Source organism: Lissotriton helveticus, chromosome 1_1 (assembly GCF_964261635.1).
Source record: "Lissotriton helveticus chromosome 1_1, aLisHel1.1, whole genome shotgun sequence".
NCBI lineage: Eukaryota > Metazoa > Chordata > Amphibia > Caudata > Salamandridae > Lissotriton > Lissotriton helveticus.
This window is the reverse complement of record NC_136057.1, coordinates 524,425,429-524,440,608: the sequence shown is the minus strand read 5'-3', so window position 1 is coordinate 524,440,608 and position 15,180 is coordinate 524,425,429. Positions and strand designations below refer to the sequence as shown.

Genomic DNA, 15,180 nt, shown 5'->3' with positions numbered 1-15,180 from the left:
GCGAGTCGTAATTAAGAAATGTTTGGGAATCGCTAATTTTATAGCGATTCCTACATGCATAGGCTTTTGCAATTCCTTAATTGCGATTCCTTAATAATCGCAATTAAGGAATCGCAAAAGCCTACTTTGACCCATGTGCATGTATATCTTTACTTACCTAAGGAATAGTCATAAATGTTTTGCCTCCCCTTAGATAATTGAAGAAATCTGCTAATTTAGGCAGACCAAGTGAATCATAACAAGCAATTAACTAGTAAGTGAGAATTTAAGAGAGGTAAAGTTTTGTATATTTTGTTTACAGAAAGTAACCGAATCACAGGAGAAGTTCATTCAGAGAAAGTTTCAATGTGCAGAAAAGTGTAGCATAATACTCTCCTTGACAAGTTAATGCTATAGAGGGGAGGAATATTTCCTATGATAATAATAATAAAAATACAGAATTTTATAAAGCGCGTGCAGTTACCTCAGATAGAGGTGTCCCGGCGTTAAGCAAGCCACGAACAAGAAAGAAAGGATGTGGTAGTGAGAAGGAGCCATGGCTCAGATCTTATGGGTAAAAAGCCAAGTTTTACCTGCCAAAGTCACCTGCCCCAGCCCGATGACGATGTTGACTAGCCACAGAAACATGAAGGCATTGAAGATTTGGAAGAAGATGAGGTACTTGTGGTATTGACTCTCACCCCCATAGAAGGCGAAGAGGCAGCGGGCTTCTGGGCAAGCCTTTGTGATGTTTGTGGTGTTGAACGTCTCTGGGTCACATCGTGCTCTGGAATATTCGCAGGAAGACTCATTGAAGACCTTGTAACCCGCCTCCTGCGACGTGGACAGAAAGACAGCTGTGATGGCCCAATAAGCGATGCAGAGACAAACCAGCAGGAACGTGATCAGTGGAAAGAACAGGGAAGACATGATGTAGCCAATGGCCCTGCTCGCCTCCTTGATCAACGCTATAGCAAGGAGGATGCGCTTACGGAGGAAAATGAGCAGCAGGATAATAACCACTTCCAAGATGCACAGGATAATGATGAACGCCAGCCAGGTCTGCCGGATGTGGAGATACACACGCAGGTCTGTCTGCATGCCCAGCTCCTTCAAGCTGACGTCAGAACCTTGATCGCCTTTCAGGCGGACGTATTCCATGGAGCAGTGGAATATTCCATAGCCAAGGATCGCTATGACCAACACGATCATCACCCAAATCATGATGCCAGCCAAGAACCGCAGCAGGACCACAAAGACCAGGCTGATCACCATGGCGATGATCAAGGCTATGATGATCCAGTACCAGTAGACAGTGTAATCCTCAAAGATTTTCATGGCCACCTGCCGAGCTTCCAGGACCACATTGGCTTTCTTGGCACCTTCCACAAGCTCCGTGATGTTCCTAGTATATCCGGATCCATCGTCAAAGGTGGTAACATTGCCCACAGTCACCACGCCTTTGCTTTTGCTGATCGCAGGCAAACATCTGCGACTCAGTGGCTTGCTTGGCGTGATCGCCGCTGGGCATTCTTTGTCCCGCAGCACTTCTGGTAAACTCTTGCCCGTGTTTCTAAATCCAGGGACGCAAAAGTTCTTGTAATACTCCAGCAGGTCCGGCTTTTGGTAGGCTGCGATGTACGTCATGTATCGGTCTGGACATTTCTCCACACATATCTGCGTTGTTGGGCACTGAAACTCCAGGAGCACCAGTGGGCTAGCGCACTTAATGATGTTGAAGTAAAATAGGAAAGGTTTGTTCTCATTCGGGGTGCCTGCCTGTCCACGGAACTGTCCCCGGCTGTCTGTAGGGTAGATCACCTTCCTGGGATCTTTGTGCGTCCACGCCACAATCCCCACAATGAAGTAGCCAATGATGCAGATGACAGGAAGGATGCAACAGATGATGTCCGTGCAGCCCCTCTCCTTGACAGGGCCTTTGAAGTTTGGATCATGTTTATGTGGCTCACCCTGCTTCCCGTAGTAATTTTCGTCTTCGGTGCCCCCCATGCTGGCTGCAGGCCGCACCCTGGATCCCAGCCTGCTTTCACTCGGCGATCCTGCAAACTCTAGCGTGCGCTCCCTTCCCACTCCTCGTCAGTCGGTCTGAAGCCTTCCAAATCCTGTTAATTCTTTGCTTGGAAAGGCCCACCAGTAATAATTATTGAAAGGGTTGTACTAAGGCCATTCAATTTTGCGATCATAACTGACAGCAAGTACAGGCACATAAGCACTCTTCCAACATTTTCACTAGGTAATGGAACAGGATAATTAAATGATATCATCAGTTATGTCCTTATACATGTTCCTTGAGGATATAAAGGTTAATGTCATGTGAAGCTACATACAATGCATTGTCTGTCGTGAGGTGTTACAGCCACGACTTGCGCATGGTACTGGGGTCCGAAAACAAACACATTTTTAATGATACTAGTATTTTTTAATATATATGTTGTTAATTTCATTAACGTCTTAACTGCGGTGGCAATTACGCCACGGTGCGGGCATTCTAAAGAGTGGGCGGGGCTGCGACTGCCGTTGGCCGTTCGCAGCACCAGGGTGGGAGTGCTCCCATCAGCTAACGGCCGACGGGAGTACGGAAGGGGTTTAACTATTACATTCATAAATGTACAAATTATCTGAGTTCATGAGTTTATGAAAAGGTGCATGTTTTTGAATACAGATTGATGGTTGCATCACCGCCACCAGGTTTTTATATAAACCTGGGTAGTTATGGAGTTATAGTTAGGTCTGCTTTTCCATTTGCTAATAACTTTCACCCCGTTTGACAAATCCTCACAAAACTTTACAAAAATTATATAGATATATATAGCATTTTTTAACTTGCCTATATCTTTAGTGCCGTTAGACAAATCTTCACAAAATTTCCCCCCAAAAAGTGTCATAGTGAGTATTGTTGTGCATAGAATGTTTTGGGGTGGTCCATCAAACGGGGGCCGAGAAAAAAATGGGAAAAAAGTGAATTTTCACATGTTAATTCCCATAAGACCTTTGAACACGACTACAGCCTGAACCACTGGACGGAATTATACCACATTTGTCAAAAAGATAGATTTGGTTATGCAGATCATGTTTTCAGTTATTTAGTGTATATCCATTCAGTACTTTTTGAGCAATTAACAGAAATGCTAATTTGTTTATCTGTGATTGCATCAACTTCCTGAGTAATAAGGTTCTCGTGCAGTGAAATGCATAGCTCTGATTGTCTGCCAACACTTCAACCAGGAAGTGATGGCAGCCATAAAGATAAATCTGAAAAAAGTAAAGGTGACAGAGTAGGAATGCCTTGACCGCCAAGCCTTGGTCTTGGGGTCCCAGAGCGACTCATGCAGGGCAAAAAAGTATTTTTTTGTTAAATTGCTGCGAATTTGCAAAATTTGTGGGAAAAAAATAAATGAAAACAAGAACCGGCTCCCATGCTTGTTTTCAGAAAGGCCCTTGGGTAGGATAGGTCCCGGGGCATTTCATAAAAAGGAGAGGGGCACACAAGCCGCCCCTCCTGAGGCTCTTTGAGCCATGTGGACCCACAGCTCTCTGGGACTGTTTTCCTAAAATAATGGAGGAGGGGCATGCAGACCCCCCTCCCGGATTTCTAGAAGCCCTGGGGACCACCGCCTCCTTAGGGCTATGTTTTTAATAAAGGAGGAAGGCATGCAGACCCCCCTCCTGGGCTGCTAGAAGCCCCAGGGACATCACCTCTCTGGGGCAAATAAAATTATTGGTGGGGGCTGCGTGGACACCACGCCCTTTGAACCACCACCTCCCAGGGGGTCTCCCTTTTTTTTAGAAGCTTTAGAAGCTGGGGGTCATGCAGCCCCCTTCTGCTCTTCTGGGCTGTTCTGGGCCCTGGGGACCACCACCTCCCTAGGGCAACACCTGGAAACAGACAGAGGGGGGCCACATAGCCTACCCTCTGGAGCCATACATGGCACTGGGAACCATCACCCTCTAGTGCCGGCTACTTCTATGTTCCGGGATGCTCACCTCGGGACATTGCTATTTGCTTTTGCTTGGTGGGAGCTTTGAAAAGCGAGAGCAAACATTGGAAGCAGAGGTTTCATCTCTTTTCCTTCCCGCAGACATGTGGGCAGGGATAGAGATAAAACAATTGCACCTGCATCGAGGGAGCTGCCTTTCCAGCAGGTACCTTCATGCAGCACCAATGGCAGCTATGGCAGGAGGCAGGGAGCCGGCTGGGACCATTGGGGCCTCGAGTCTCACTCCCCAGTCCCAGGGTGAAAGAGAAGAAATAGGCATAAAACAGGTCTGAAACGAGCAGAAAGAGGTAGAATAAAGATCAGAAACATGCAGAAAGAGGCAGAATAAAGCTCAGCCATGAGCAGAAAGAGGCATACTAAATGTGAGAAACAAGCAGCAAGAGGCAAAATAAAGGTGACAAATGAGCAGAAAGAGACAAAATAAAGAGGAGAAAGTAGCAGAAAGAGGCAAAATAGAGGTCAGAAACCAGCAGCAAGAGGCATACTGAAAGGTCACAAACAAGGAGAAAGAGGCAGAACAATGGTGAGAAACGAGCAGAAAGAGGCAAAATAAAGGTCAGCGAAGAGCAGAAAGAGTCCAGATATAGGTGAGAAATGAGCAGAAAGAGTCAAGATATAGGTGTGAAATTAGCAGAAAGAGGCAACATAAAGGTGATATAAGAGCGGGGAGAGGCAAAATAAAGATAGAAAACTAGCAGAAAGAGGCAGAATAAAGGTCAGCAACAAGTAGAAAGAGGCAAAATAAAGGTCAGAAACTAGCAGAAAGAGGCTAAATAAAGATCAGCAACAAGCAGAAAGAGGCCAGATAAAGGTGAGTAAAGAGAAGAAGTGGTAAAAAAAAGGTCAGAAATGAGCTGAAAGGCAAAATCGAGGTAAAACATTTGCAGACAGAGGTAACATAGAGGTCAGAACGAGCCGAAAGATACAAAAATTGAAAAATAAAGGTCAGCAACAAGCAGAAAGATCAGAAGGGAGGAAAAAAGTTAGAAACTAAGCAGAAAATGAGCAGAACCCACTCAGACACCCATGCTCCCAGTCACAGAACAACTCTTACTCTCTCTCACCCACTCACAGGCCCACTCAGAGACTCACACACCCACTCACAGACCGACTCAGATACTCATGCACCCACTCTCAGACCCACTAAGAATCTCATGGACTCACTCACTCACTCACTCACTCACTCACAGACTGACTGACACGCTCATCAACATACTCATAAACCCACTCAGACACTCTAACACCAACCCAGACCCTCATGCACGACTCACACATCCAGTGAGACTCTTACACACTCACTCACGTACCCATTGAGACATACTTACACACTCACTCTCAAAGCTTACATGTTCCAATTAGGCAATATAATTTTTTAAAAAACTTAGAAATCCACTAAAAAAACAAATGTTACAATGATGTTATAGTTAGACTCAGATTTCACTCTTACAAAAACAGTCAAATTCAGCAGTTATAGTTACCTAAGCTAACTATAATTGACACCTTGCAATGCACTGCTAATGACCTCATATGTTACATCAGTCATGACATGGTCAAATTACATTACTGATGACATCACCTACAGAACCACTCACATACCCACTCACACCCCTATACAACATCTCATACACCCACTCACACACCCACACTATCACCCACATACCAATTTGCATACCCATACAAGAACTCACACAACCACTCACTCATCCATTGAGCCACTCACACACCCACTCACTCATATAGCCACTCACACAACCACTCACTCACCCATATAGCTACGCCTACAACTAGTCACTCATCCTTACACCAACTCATGCACCCACTCACTCATCCATGCAGTCCTCCACACAGTCACTCATACATGCATATAACCACTCACATATGCAGTCACTAACCCATACAGGCACTCTCACACACACACACACACATTCACTTGCCCATACAGCCCACACAGTCTCTCAACACAGCCACTTATTCACCTATACAAGCATCTTACACTCACACACCTACACAACCACTAACATACCCATTCACACATCCATGCAGGCACCCCCACATCCGCTCAATCACCCATAAAATCATTCACACAGACACTCACTCTCCAATACAGCCACTCACACACAAGCTCATTTAACCAAACAGACACGTACACATCCATACACTCACTCATAAAGCCATTCAGACACCCACTTACTTACCCACAGAATCACTCACACATCCACTCATCCACCCATACAACCACTCTCTCACTCATCATAGAGCCATGGACATGCCCACTCACTCACCACTACAGCCATTCATATAGCGACTCACTCACCCAAACAGCTCTACATATATATATATATATATATATATATATATATATATATATATATATATATATATATATATATATATATATATATATATATATATATATATATATATATATATATATATATATGTCATAGACGATCTTCACAAATCATTGGACTCGGACCAATGCTGCCTTCTCATCATCCTAGACCTATCAGCTGCTCATCAAGACTCTACAAGAAAGGGCAGGATTAGAAAAGACAGTACTCAATTGGTTCACTTCCTTTCTCCACAACCGCTTACAAAGAATACATATTAAAAGCTTCGAATCCGACCTCCACCCCGTTAACAGAGGTGTTCCTCAAGGATCAGTGCTCTCCCCTCAGCTTTTCAACGTCTATATCGAACCCCTTACCTCCCTACTCAGGAAATCTAACATCCCTTTCCACCTATATGCGTATGACACACAACTCTACCTAGAAACGTCCTCCATTGCTGACATCCAGAGACTCAACGCCACACTCAGGGAGGTACAAGACTGGCTCTCAAATAATCACCTAAAACTCAATCAAGAGAAAACGGAAATACTCCTCATCTCCAATAAAGATGAAAACCCACAAATCAAAGAATGGCTCAAAGCTATTGATGCCCTCAATGGCAACCTCATCTTAGCGGAGTCGGTAAAATCTCTTGGTATCACCTTAGACTCGAAACTAAACTTGAATAAACATATCTCAAAATCTGCAAAAAGTGCCTTCCTCAATCTGAAATTACTGTACAAAATCAAACCTTTCCTCCCACCCAAAGATCTACAACAAGCCACCCAAGCACTAGTGGTCTCCAGAATTGATTACGGGATTGCAGGCCTGACGGGGACTTCTAAATCTCACCTCGCCCCCCTAAAAACAACGTTAAATGCAGCAGCCAGAATGGTCACTGGTACTAAGAAATTTGATCACATCTCCCCTGCACTCAAAGAACTCAAATGGCTCCCAATTGAACTGAGAGCCAGCTTCAGGACAGCCTGCCTCACCCACAAAGCCCTGCACACAGGCAAACCGTAATACCTGGCTGCCAAACTCAAAAAGGCCGGCCAGTCCAGAAACCTAAGGAGCTCCAACACTCTGCTACTCATCCCACTGAAATCTCGCAAGCAGAAAAACGCGACAAAATCGTTTGCCAGAAATGCCCCCAAAATCTGGAACTCCATCCCCCCCACATCAGAACGATACTCTCATTTCCCAAATTTAAAAATCTGCTCAAAATCCTCTTCCTCGACTGCTCTCGAATGAACCGATAGAAGCCAGGATGCTCTCCACCCTGCACCTCTTCTATCCTTATATTTTGACCAGTGTCATTGACTCGGACCAAGACAATCTTTCGGGACTCGCGTCTGGTGTGAACTAAGCAACCTTTGGGGGGCGCCTTGTTCAAACTGCATCCTCCTTGCCCTCCTGCGCTACCGCGCCCCTGTTCGTCCTTCTCTCGGCCTGATCCACATGTTTGACTATAACGTGTACTGCATACTCGCTCATAATTTACTTGTTGTAAAGCACTCTGATACCCTCGGGTCCAGCTAGCGCTATATAAAACTCCGAAAAAAATAAATAAAAAAAATAAAATAAAATATATATATATATATATATATATATATATATATATATATATATATATATATATATATATATATATATATATATATATATATATATATATTGCCGCTCCAGAAGCACCAAATGGCGAGTCACTCCCTAGACGGGTGCTGTTACGTGTTGGTGCGCCGCGTTTTATATTTTCGCTTCGATTTTTCTCCCATTCACCAGGAAAAAAGAAACAGCAATCGCGGGATACTTAACATGGCAGTGTTCTTTATTAAATCGACAGACGCGTTTCGGTAATTCCCTTCTTCTGTGTCTAAGCGTAACGCCCAGCGCGGCGCCATTTGAAACTCTTTGATCATGGAAACACACATAGGACAGGACATAACCCACAAAATTGTGCGCGCCATCTTGGAACGTTGTCCACTCCATTCTATATATATAGAACTATCGGTTACATAAGTACATTGCTTACATTTAACAACATAAATATGAATACCATTTCTGTTTATCAGATATGTTCAAAGGGTTAGTTTGAAAAGTGTGATCTTGCCGTGGATCGGCGATGGCAACCATCAAGGTTGCCTACATGTCCTATTGTTATCCTCTTACAATTGAGTTACCTCTACTAGATACTTGTGCCAAACTTTTCAACTACTCATGTCTTAATGAACTTAATTACTCCTTCATTACCAGAAAAAAGAAGATTAAACACACAGGGAACCAATACATACAAAAATAGTATCAATTTCGAGATAGAAGAATACTTATATTACAGTACAAGAAATTAACATCACCCTCATTATTTTGGAGGTTCATAATTTCCTATGTGCCCAGGTGCACTGCCAATTCTTCCCCACCGTTAAGTCCCTCCGGACTTTTCGTTGGCAGGTCCACAATATATCTAGACTCTAGTCTGCACAACCTTTGCAGTCTATCCCCTCCTCTAGCGTTTTCAGGTACACAATCTAGACAGAAATATTGTAACATACTTCTGTCGCTCTTATGTTTAATGAAAAAGTGGCGTGGTACCGGATAGGTGAAATCCTTATTTGTAATAGCACGCATGTGCTCCAAGATTCTCAGCTTCACACAATTGATGGTACTACCCACGTATCTCATCCCACATGGGCATTTCACTGCCAGCTTTTAGTCCTTTCACTTCATAGGATAAAGTGCGTATGCTGGCTGAACATGCTTTACATTTCCCACAGGGAAAAAACCCTTTAGCATCTTTCAATGTACCTTTCTTTTTTGCGATGGGTTCTAGATGACTGTGGACCAAACCATCCCTCAGAGAACGGGCCTTTCTAAATGTGATCAGAGGATTCACTGGTACATCATTTCCAATGATGTTGTCCGTTTTTAGGATATTCCAGTGTTTTCTTACAGTCCCTCTGAGCCAGTCAGCATCTGATGAGAATGTGGTTACCATACGAAATCTTCCATCATCAGCTTTTTTATCTCTTTTCTTAAAAAGATCCTCTCTCGATATCTCAGATACTCTCTGGAGAGTGGTTGTGAGCAATTTCGCATTGTAACCTCGTATGGTAACCACATTCTCATCATTGGAAATGATGTACCAGTGAATCCTCTGATCACATTTAGAAAGGCCCGTTCTCTGAGGGACGGTTTGGTCCACAGTCATCTAGAACCCATCGCAAAAAAGAAAGGTACATTGAAAGATGCTAAAGGGTTTTTTCCCTGTGGGAAATGTAAAGCGTGTTCAGCCAGCAAACGCACTTTATCCTATGAAGTGAAAGGACTAAAAAATGGCAGAAAGATCAACAAATTCATGTCTTGTCAGACTACATTTGCAGTTTATTGTTTGAAATGCCCATGTGGGATGAGATACGTGGGTAGTACCATCAATTGTGTGAAGCTGAGAATCTTGGAGCACATGCGTGCTATTACAAATAAGGATTTCACCTATCCGGTAGCACGCCACTTCTTCATTAAACATAAGAGCGACAGAAGTATGTTACAATATTTCTGTCTAGATTGTGTACCTGAAAACGCTAGAGGAGGGGATAGACTGCAAAGTTTGCGTAGACTAGAGTCTAGATATATTGTGGATCTGCAAACGAAAAGTCCGGATGGACTTAACGGTGGGGAAGAATTGGCAGTGCACCTGGGCACATAGGAAATTATGAACCTCCAAAATAATGAGGGTGATGTTCATTTCTTGTACTGTAATATAAGTATTCTTCTATCTCGAAATTGATACTATTTTTGTATGTATTGGTTCCCTGTGTGTTTAATCTTCTTTTTTCTGGTAATGAAGGAGTAATTAAGTTCATTAAGACATGAGTAGTTGAAAAGTTTGGCACAAGTATCTAGTAGAGGTAACTCAATTGTAAGAGGATATCAATAGGACATGTAGGTAACCTTGATGGTTGCCATCGCCGATCCACGGCAAGATCACACTTTTCAAACTAACCATTTGAACATATCTGATAAACAGAAATGGTATTCATATTTATGTTGTTAAATGTAAGCAATGTACTTATGTAACCGAAAGTTCTATATATATATAGAATGGAGTGGACAACGTTCCAAGATGGCGCGCACAATTTTGTGGGTTACGTCCTGTCCTATGTTTGTTTCCATGATCAAAGAGTTTCAAATGGCGCCGCGCTGGGCGTTACGCTTAGACACAGAAGAAGGGAATTACCGAAACGCGTCGGTCGATTTAATAAAGAACACTGCCCTGTTAAGTATCCCGCGAGTGCTGTTTCTTTTTTCCTGGTGAATGGGAGAAAAATCGAAGCGAAAATATATATACATATATACACACACACACACACAGTGAAAAAAACAAAGCTTACAGGGACATTATAGTTAGTCTCATGTTTCACTCATACAACACCATTGAATATTAGCAGTTATAGTTACTTTGCACTATCACTTGTGCCCACACAATGCACTGCTTATGACCTCACATATTGCATCACTTATGCCCTGGTTAGTGACTTCACTGATGACATCATTGATGACATCTCAAATGATATGCCGATTCACACAGTAGAGGCAATGTGCCAGTTTTGGGCCACATAGCAGTGGCATTGTAGTGGTTTTGATCCACACAAAGGCGCTGATGCGCTGGTTCGAAAGAGGATGAGTTGCACTTGCTAAAGTAAGCACCCACTTCCAAGGGTCCAGTACTGGGGGTGGCACCACTTGGCAGGGCAGACTCATAGATAGCAGAGTCCAGGTGCAGAAGCAGTTAGGTAAGTCGTTTATGCCCCTGAGCCTTTAGATCAAGAGGCCAGTCAGCTGCCCTTGGAGTCACTGAATGTTGAAGTGGTGCAGATCCAGTCCTTCCCGCCCAGGAAGGAGAACAGCAGGCAGCAGAGAAGCATGGCAAGTCAGAAGTCCATCAAAGCAACAGTCCAGCAGAGTGCAGTCCATCAGCAGCACAATAGTCTTTCTTCCTGTTAGGGTCTTCAAAGGTCCAGAATTGTACTGAAGTGGTAGTGTCAGAGGTTCAGTAATTATAACCAGCTGTGCCCTTGAAGTGAGGGAGTCTTCAAGGACAGGTCTTTGAAGTGCACAGAGGTACTCCCTTCCTGCCCCAGACTCACTAGAGGGGGTATACAGCCCTTTGCAAGGGGAAAGGATATAGCCTATTTGGTTGTAAGTGAGGCTGGGTCCAGCTCGTCCCTCCCATCCTACCAGGATGGCCCATCAAGTCAAACCTAAACGTGTGGCTTTCTAGGGGAATGCACAAAGTCCAGCTTTCACCCTCCCCAGACCTGTATCAGAGAAAGGCAGCAGGCACCAATTGGCTAACGTATAAAATGGGCCATTTTTCAGCAATGCAATTGAAAATCTGATTTCAACATAAGTTGCAATTTTAAATTGAGATTCCAGAGAATACCAACCTTGAAAAAAAATCTCTTCATAATTGGGAATTACACTTAAAAAATGTAATAGGTAAATTCCAATGTCACCCTATTAGAGAGAAAGGCCTTGCTGTAGTGAAAAACTAATTTGAGAGCGTTTCACCACCAGGACATATAAAACTTAAAATTAAATGCCCTCTCTTTTAGATATATTGCACCTTGCCCTCTGGGTTATCCACGGCCTACCTTTGGGGTGACTTATATGTATAGAACAGCAAAGTGTGGGTCTAGCAAGAGAAATATCTCACCAGATCGAAATGGCAGTGCAAACTGCACACACAGGCTCTGCAATGGCATGCCTGAGCAATTACTAGAAGGATATGTAAGTGGTTGGCACAATAAATGCTGCAGGCCCACTAGTGGCATTGTATTTACGGGCCCTGGGCATTTGTTGTAGATTTATGTATGTCGAATAAATATGTCAGGTGGGGATGAGCAAATATTAACATTTTTGGGGAGAGAACACAAGCACTTTAGCACTGGTTAGCAGTAAAGTGTGCAGAGTCCTAAAGCTAGCAAAAATGAGGTCAGAAAAGTGGAGGATATAGTCAAAAAGTTGGGGGCAAGACCGCCATAAGGCTGTCGGGGCTAACAAGCTGCAACACACACTGCTATTGGATTATATATTGCATTAGGCTACAAATGTAGCATAATGTTACTAGACCCAAGCAAACAGTATTTACATTAGGTGAATTCATGTACTGCAACTGAAGTTCAGGTAAAGCTTGGAGATATGAAAATGTACTCTAAATATATTTGAGAAAAAGTACATACACTGCCAAAGGACAAAGTGGACATTCCAAAAATAAAAAATGGTAAGGGAATTAATCCTTGTTTGCAAAGTAAGAAAGAACTTTGTCCTGACGATATGGTTATGCATGCAATAAATCTTTGTACAAATGCTGATATTTGTAGAGAACACACCTACAAAAACCAACAGGTGAATGAAGAAATCTGTGTAACGAAATGCTGTGTGCAAACTATTTACATTAGGTGATTTTCTCTGCTAGAACTGAAGTTCAAGTAAAGCTTGGAGATATGAAAATGTACTTGTAGCGTGGGGGTGTGACCAGGCTGGAGACTTTCAATCGGGGAATTATGAACAGGCTGGAGACTTTGTCTGCGTAATGAGGGTTTTATTCGGATAAAGGTTTTACGAGTCCTGAATGTCAACCTCTCCCTTGCAAAGTCTGACCAGTCCGTGGTGGTGTCCGTTCTGGCCGAGGATATCGTGGACTTCCTCTTTCACTCCAACCCGGGGATGATATGGTCTTCCTCTAGAGCCAGCACGCCAGTGGATGTCTCTTCTACTGCTCCGGCTCCACCCCGAAAAGTGAGAAACCAACAGAGGGATGCCGTCAGTTTAACTACCTGGTAATAGGTTGCACCACGGGGACCGAGTGACTGTGAGGGAACTCCAGTGCTATACCAGTATTTACAGTGCTCTGTGCTCTAGGAGTGAGTGAGGAATGAAAGGGAGGGAAAGGAGGGTAGTAGGTTGTGGGACTCGGGAAAGGAAAAGGCAGGAATATATACAGTATTAAACACGGGCCCCCTTACTCCCGACCCAGGCTACCCAACGCCACTGTACCTGTGACAGCCACACTCCTCCCTCGGGAGAGTGGCACGGCGGTTCACCGGGTCGTTGGCCTCCTGGCGCTCCGCAGTCCTCCTCTCTCTCTCCTCCGTCCTCTCCACATCCTTTCCACCACTCGTCGTCTTCTTCGCTCCTACTCCCGTCTTCCGTCCTCCACTCCGCTTCCTCCTGGGTGTCGACACACACCGAATAGAGGGCTTCCGGGCATTTGTCCAGTCCGGGTCCTCTGACGGCATGTGGGGGCTTGGTAACATCTCCGCTGAAGGCCCAGTTAAAGGCGCCCTCCTTCTTTTCGTTTCCGGGGTCAGTAAGCAGCGGACGGCTGTCCCAATCATTCTGAGGGGAAGGAGGTGAGGCATAGTCAGCGCTCCACCAATCGACAGGGGTTACCGCTCCCACCCTGTTACAGTACTCTAAATATATTTGAGAAAAAGTACTTACACCTACAAAAGGACCAAGTGGACATTCCAAAAATTGTTAAGGGAATTAATCCATGTGCTCAAAGTACTTTGTGCTGATGATATAGTTATGCATGCAAAACAACTTTGCACAAATGCTAATATGTGTAGAGAACACACCTCCAAAAATTAACAGATGAATGGAGAATTATGTTTCACATACAACCGGATTACTGAAAGACTTCTTTCATTGCAAAAAATGCTATATCATTGTACAACACAATTAGGATATACTAATGGACTTTTAAATGTAGCAATGGGAAATATACTATGGTTTGTAACATAGAAATATATTGATAACATTGAATTTGTTATTGTAAAATTTTGGCTAATAAATGTAGTTAGTTAGTTATAAATTCCTTCTGTACTTTAAGTACAACTCACAGTTGAGCAAGCACAGTATTAAAACGCATTTTTTACAATCCATTTCATTTTCCCCAGTGTTTAATAATGAACAAAATATAATGCTTATCTGAACCGTGCTGGGTGATAAATAATATAAATAATAGCATATAATAGTAACTTAATTGTTTTTACCATCTGAACAACATTAAATAAAAATATTTGCATTCCTTATGGATCTATGTGAAAAAATGCATATGAAAATTATTGTACTTTACTGCCACATGTACAAAGTTTTGAAATAGCGAGTTCCTAATTACGATTCCAGGCAAATCGCCATTAGGAAATCACTATTTCAGATGTATGAAACTCTTTTGACTTTCATTTTTGATTCCCAGTGGGACACAACTGACCTACCTCATTAATATTCATGAGGTAGGTAACAATTTGTGACCCACTGGGGACAGCAGGCGACCATGTCTGTGTTGCTTTTGCTTTCAGGAAAATGGGCTGCATTAAAAAAACAAATGTTGATTTTAAATAAAGCAACTTTTTTTTTGTAATACTGCCCATTTTCCTGAAAGGAAAACTTGATGCGTTTCAAAGAGAAAAAATGAAACTTTTCACTTTTATTTTATAGGAGTAGGAATTTGTCCCTCTGCTCTTATAAAAACATTATCGCATATATTCACAAAGGGGAAGGGGGCCCATGGGGACCCCTTCCTGTTTGCCACTGGGTTACCACGTTCTTTCGAGCAGGCATTTTAAATGCAAATTTTTAGCAACAACATTTTGGGCGCAAGACATTTGTACATGGCAATGCAAGTCGCTATTAGGAAGGGACGCCCTAAACATACCATTTCCTAATACCAAACTGCAAAACCCAAATTGCAATTCGATAACAAGTTACTGAATCACTAGTTGGGCCATGGGACATGCCAAAAAGCCTTTCTGCATGAACAAACGGGACGATTCTGAGAATCAACCTGT

The 15,180-nt window shown here is 43.2% G+C and overlaps 2 protein-coding genes across 2 annotated transcripts in view; one reads left to right on the top strand and one right to left on the bottom strand.

Annotated features, from left to right (window-relative positions):
- LOC144751939 (choline transporter-like protein 2) overlaps positions 1 to 2,093 on the bottom strand; it is a 33,199-nt gene extending 31,106 nt beyond the window's left edge. The window contains exon 1 of the mRNA XM_078640227.1: positions 573 to 2,093. Within this exon, the coding sequence (XP_078496353.1) occupies positions 573 to 1,989 (1,417 nt within the window). The 5' untranslated portion in view covers positions 1,990 to 2,093. The remainder of the gene's footprint in view (positions 1 to 572) is intronic.
- The window catches only part of ANO2 (anoctamin 2), a 1,767,324-nt gene that overhangs the window by 1,192,138 nt on the left and 560,006 nt on the right, over positions 1 to 15,180 (top strand). The window lies entirely within an intron of this gene.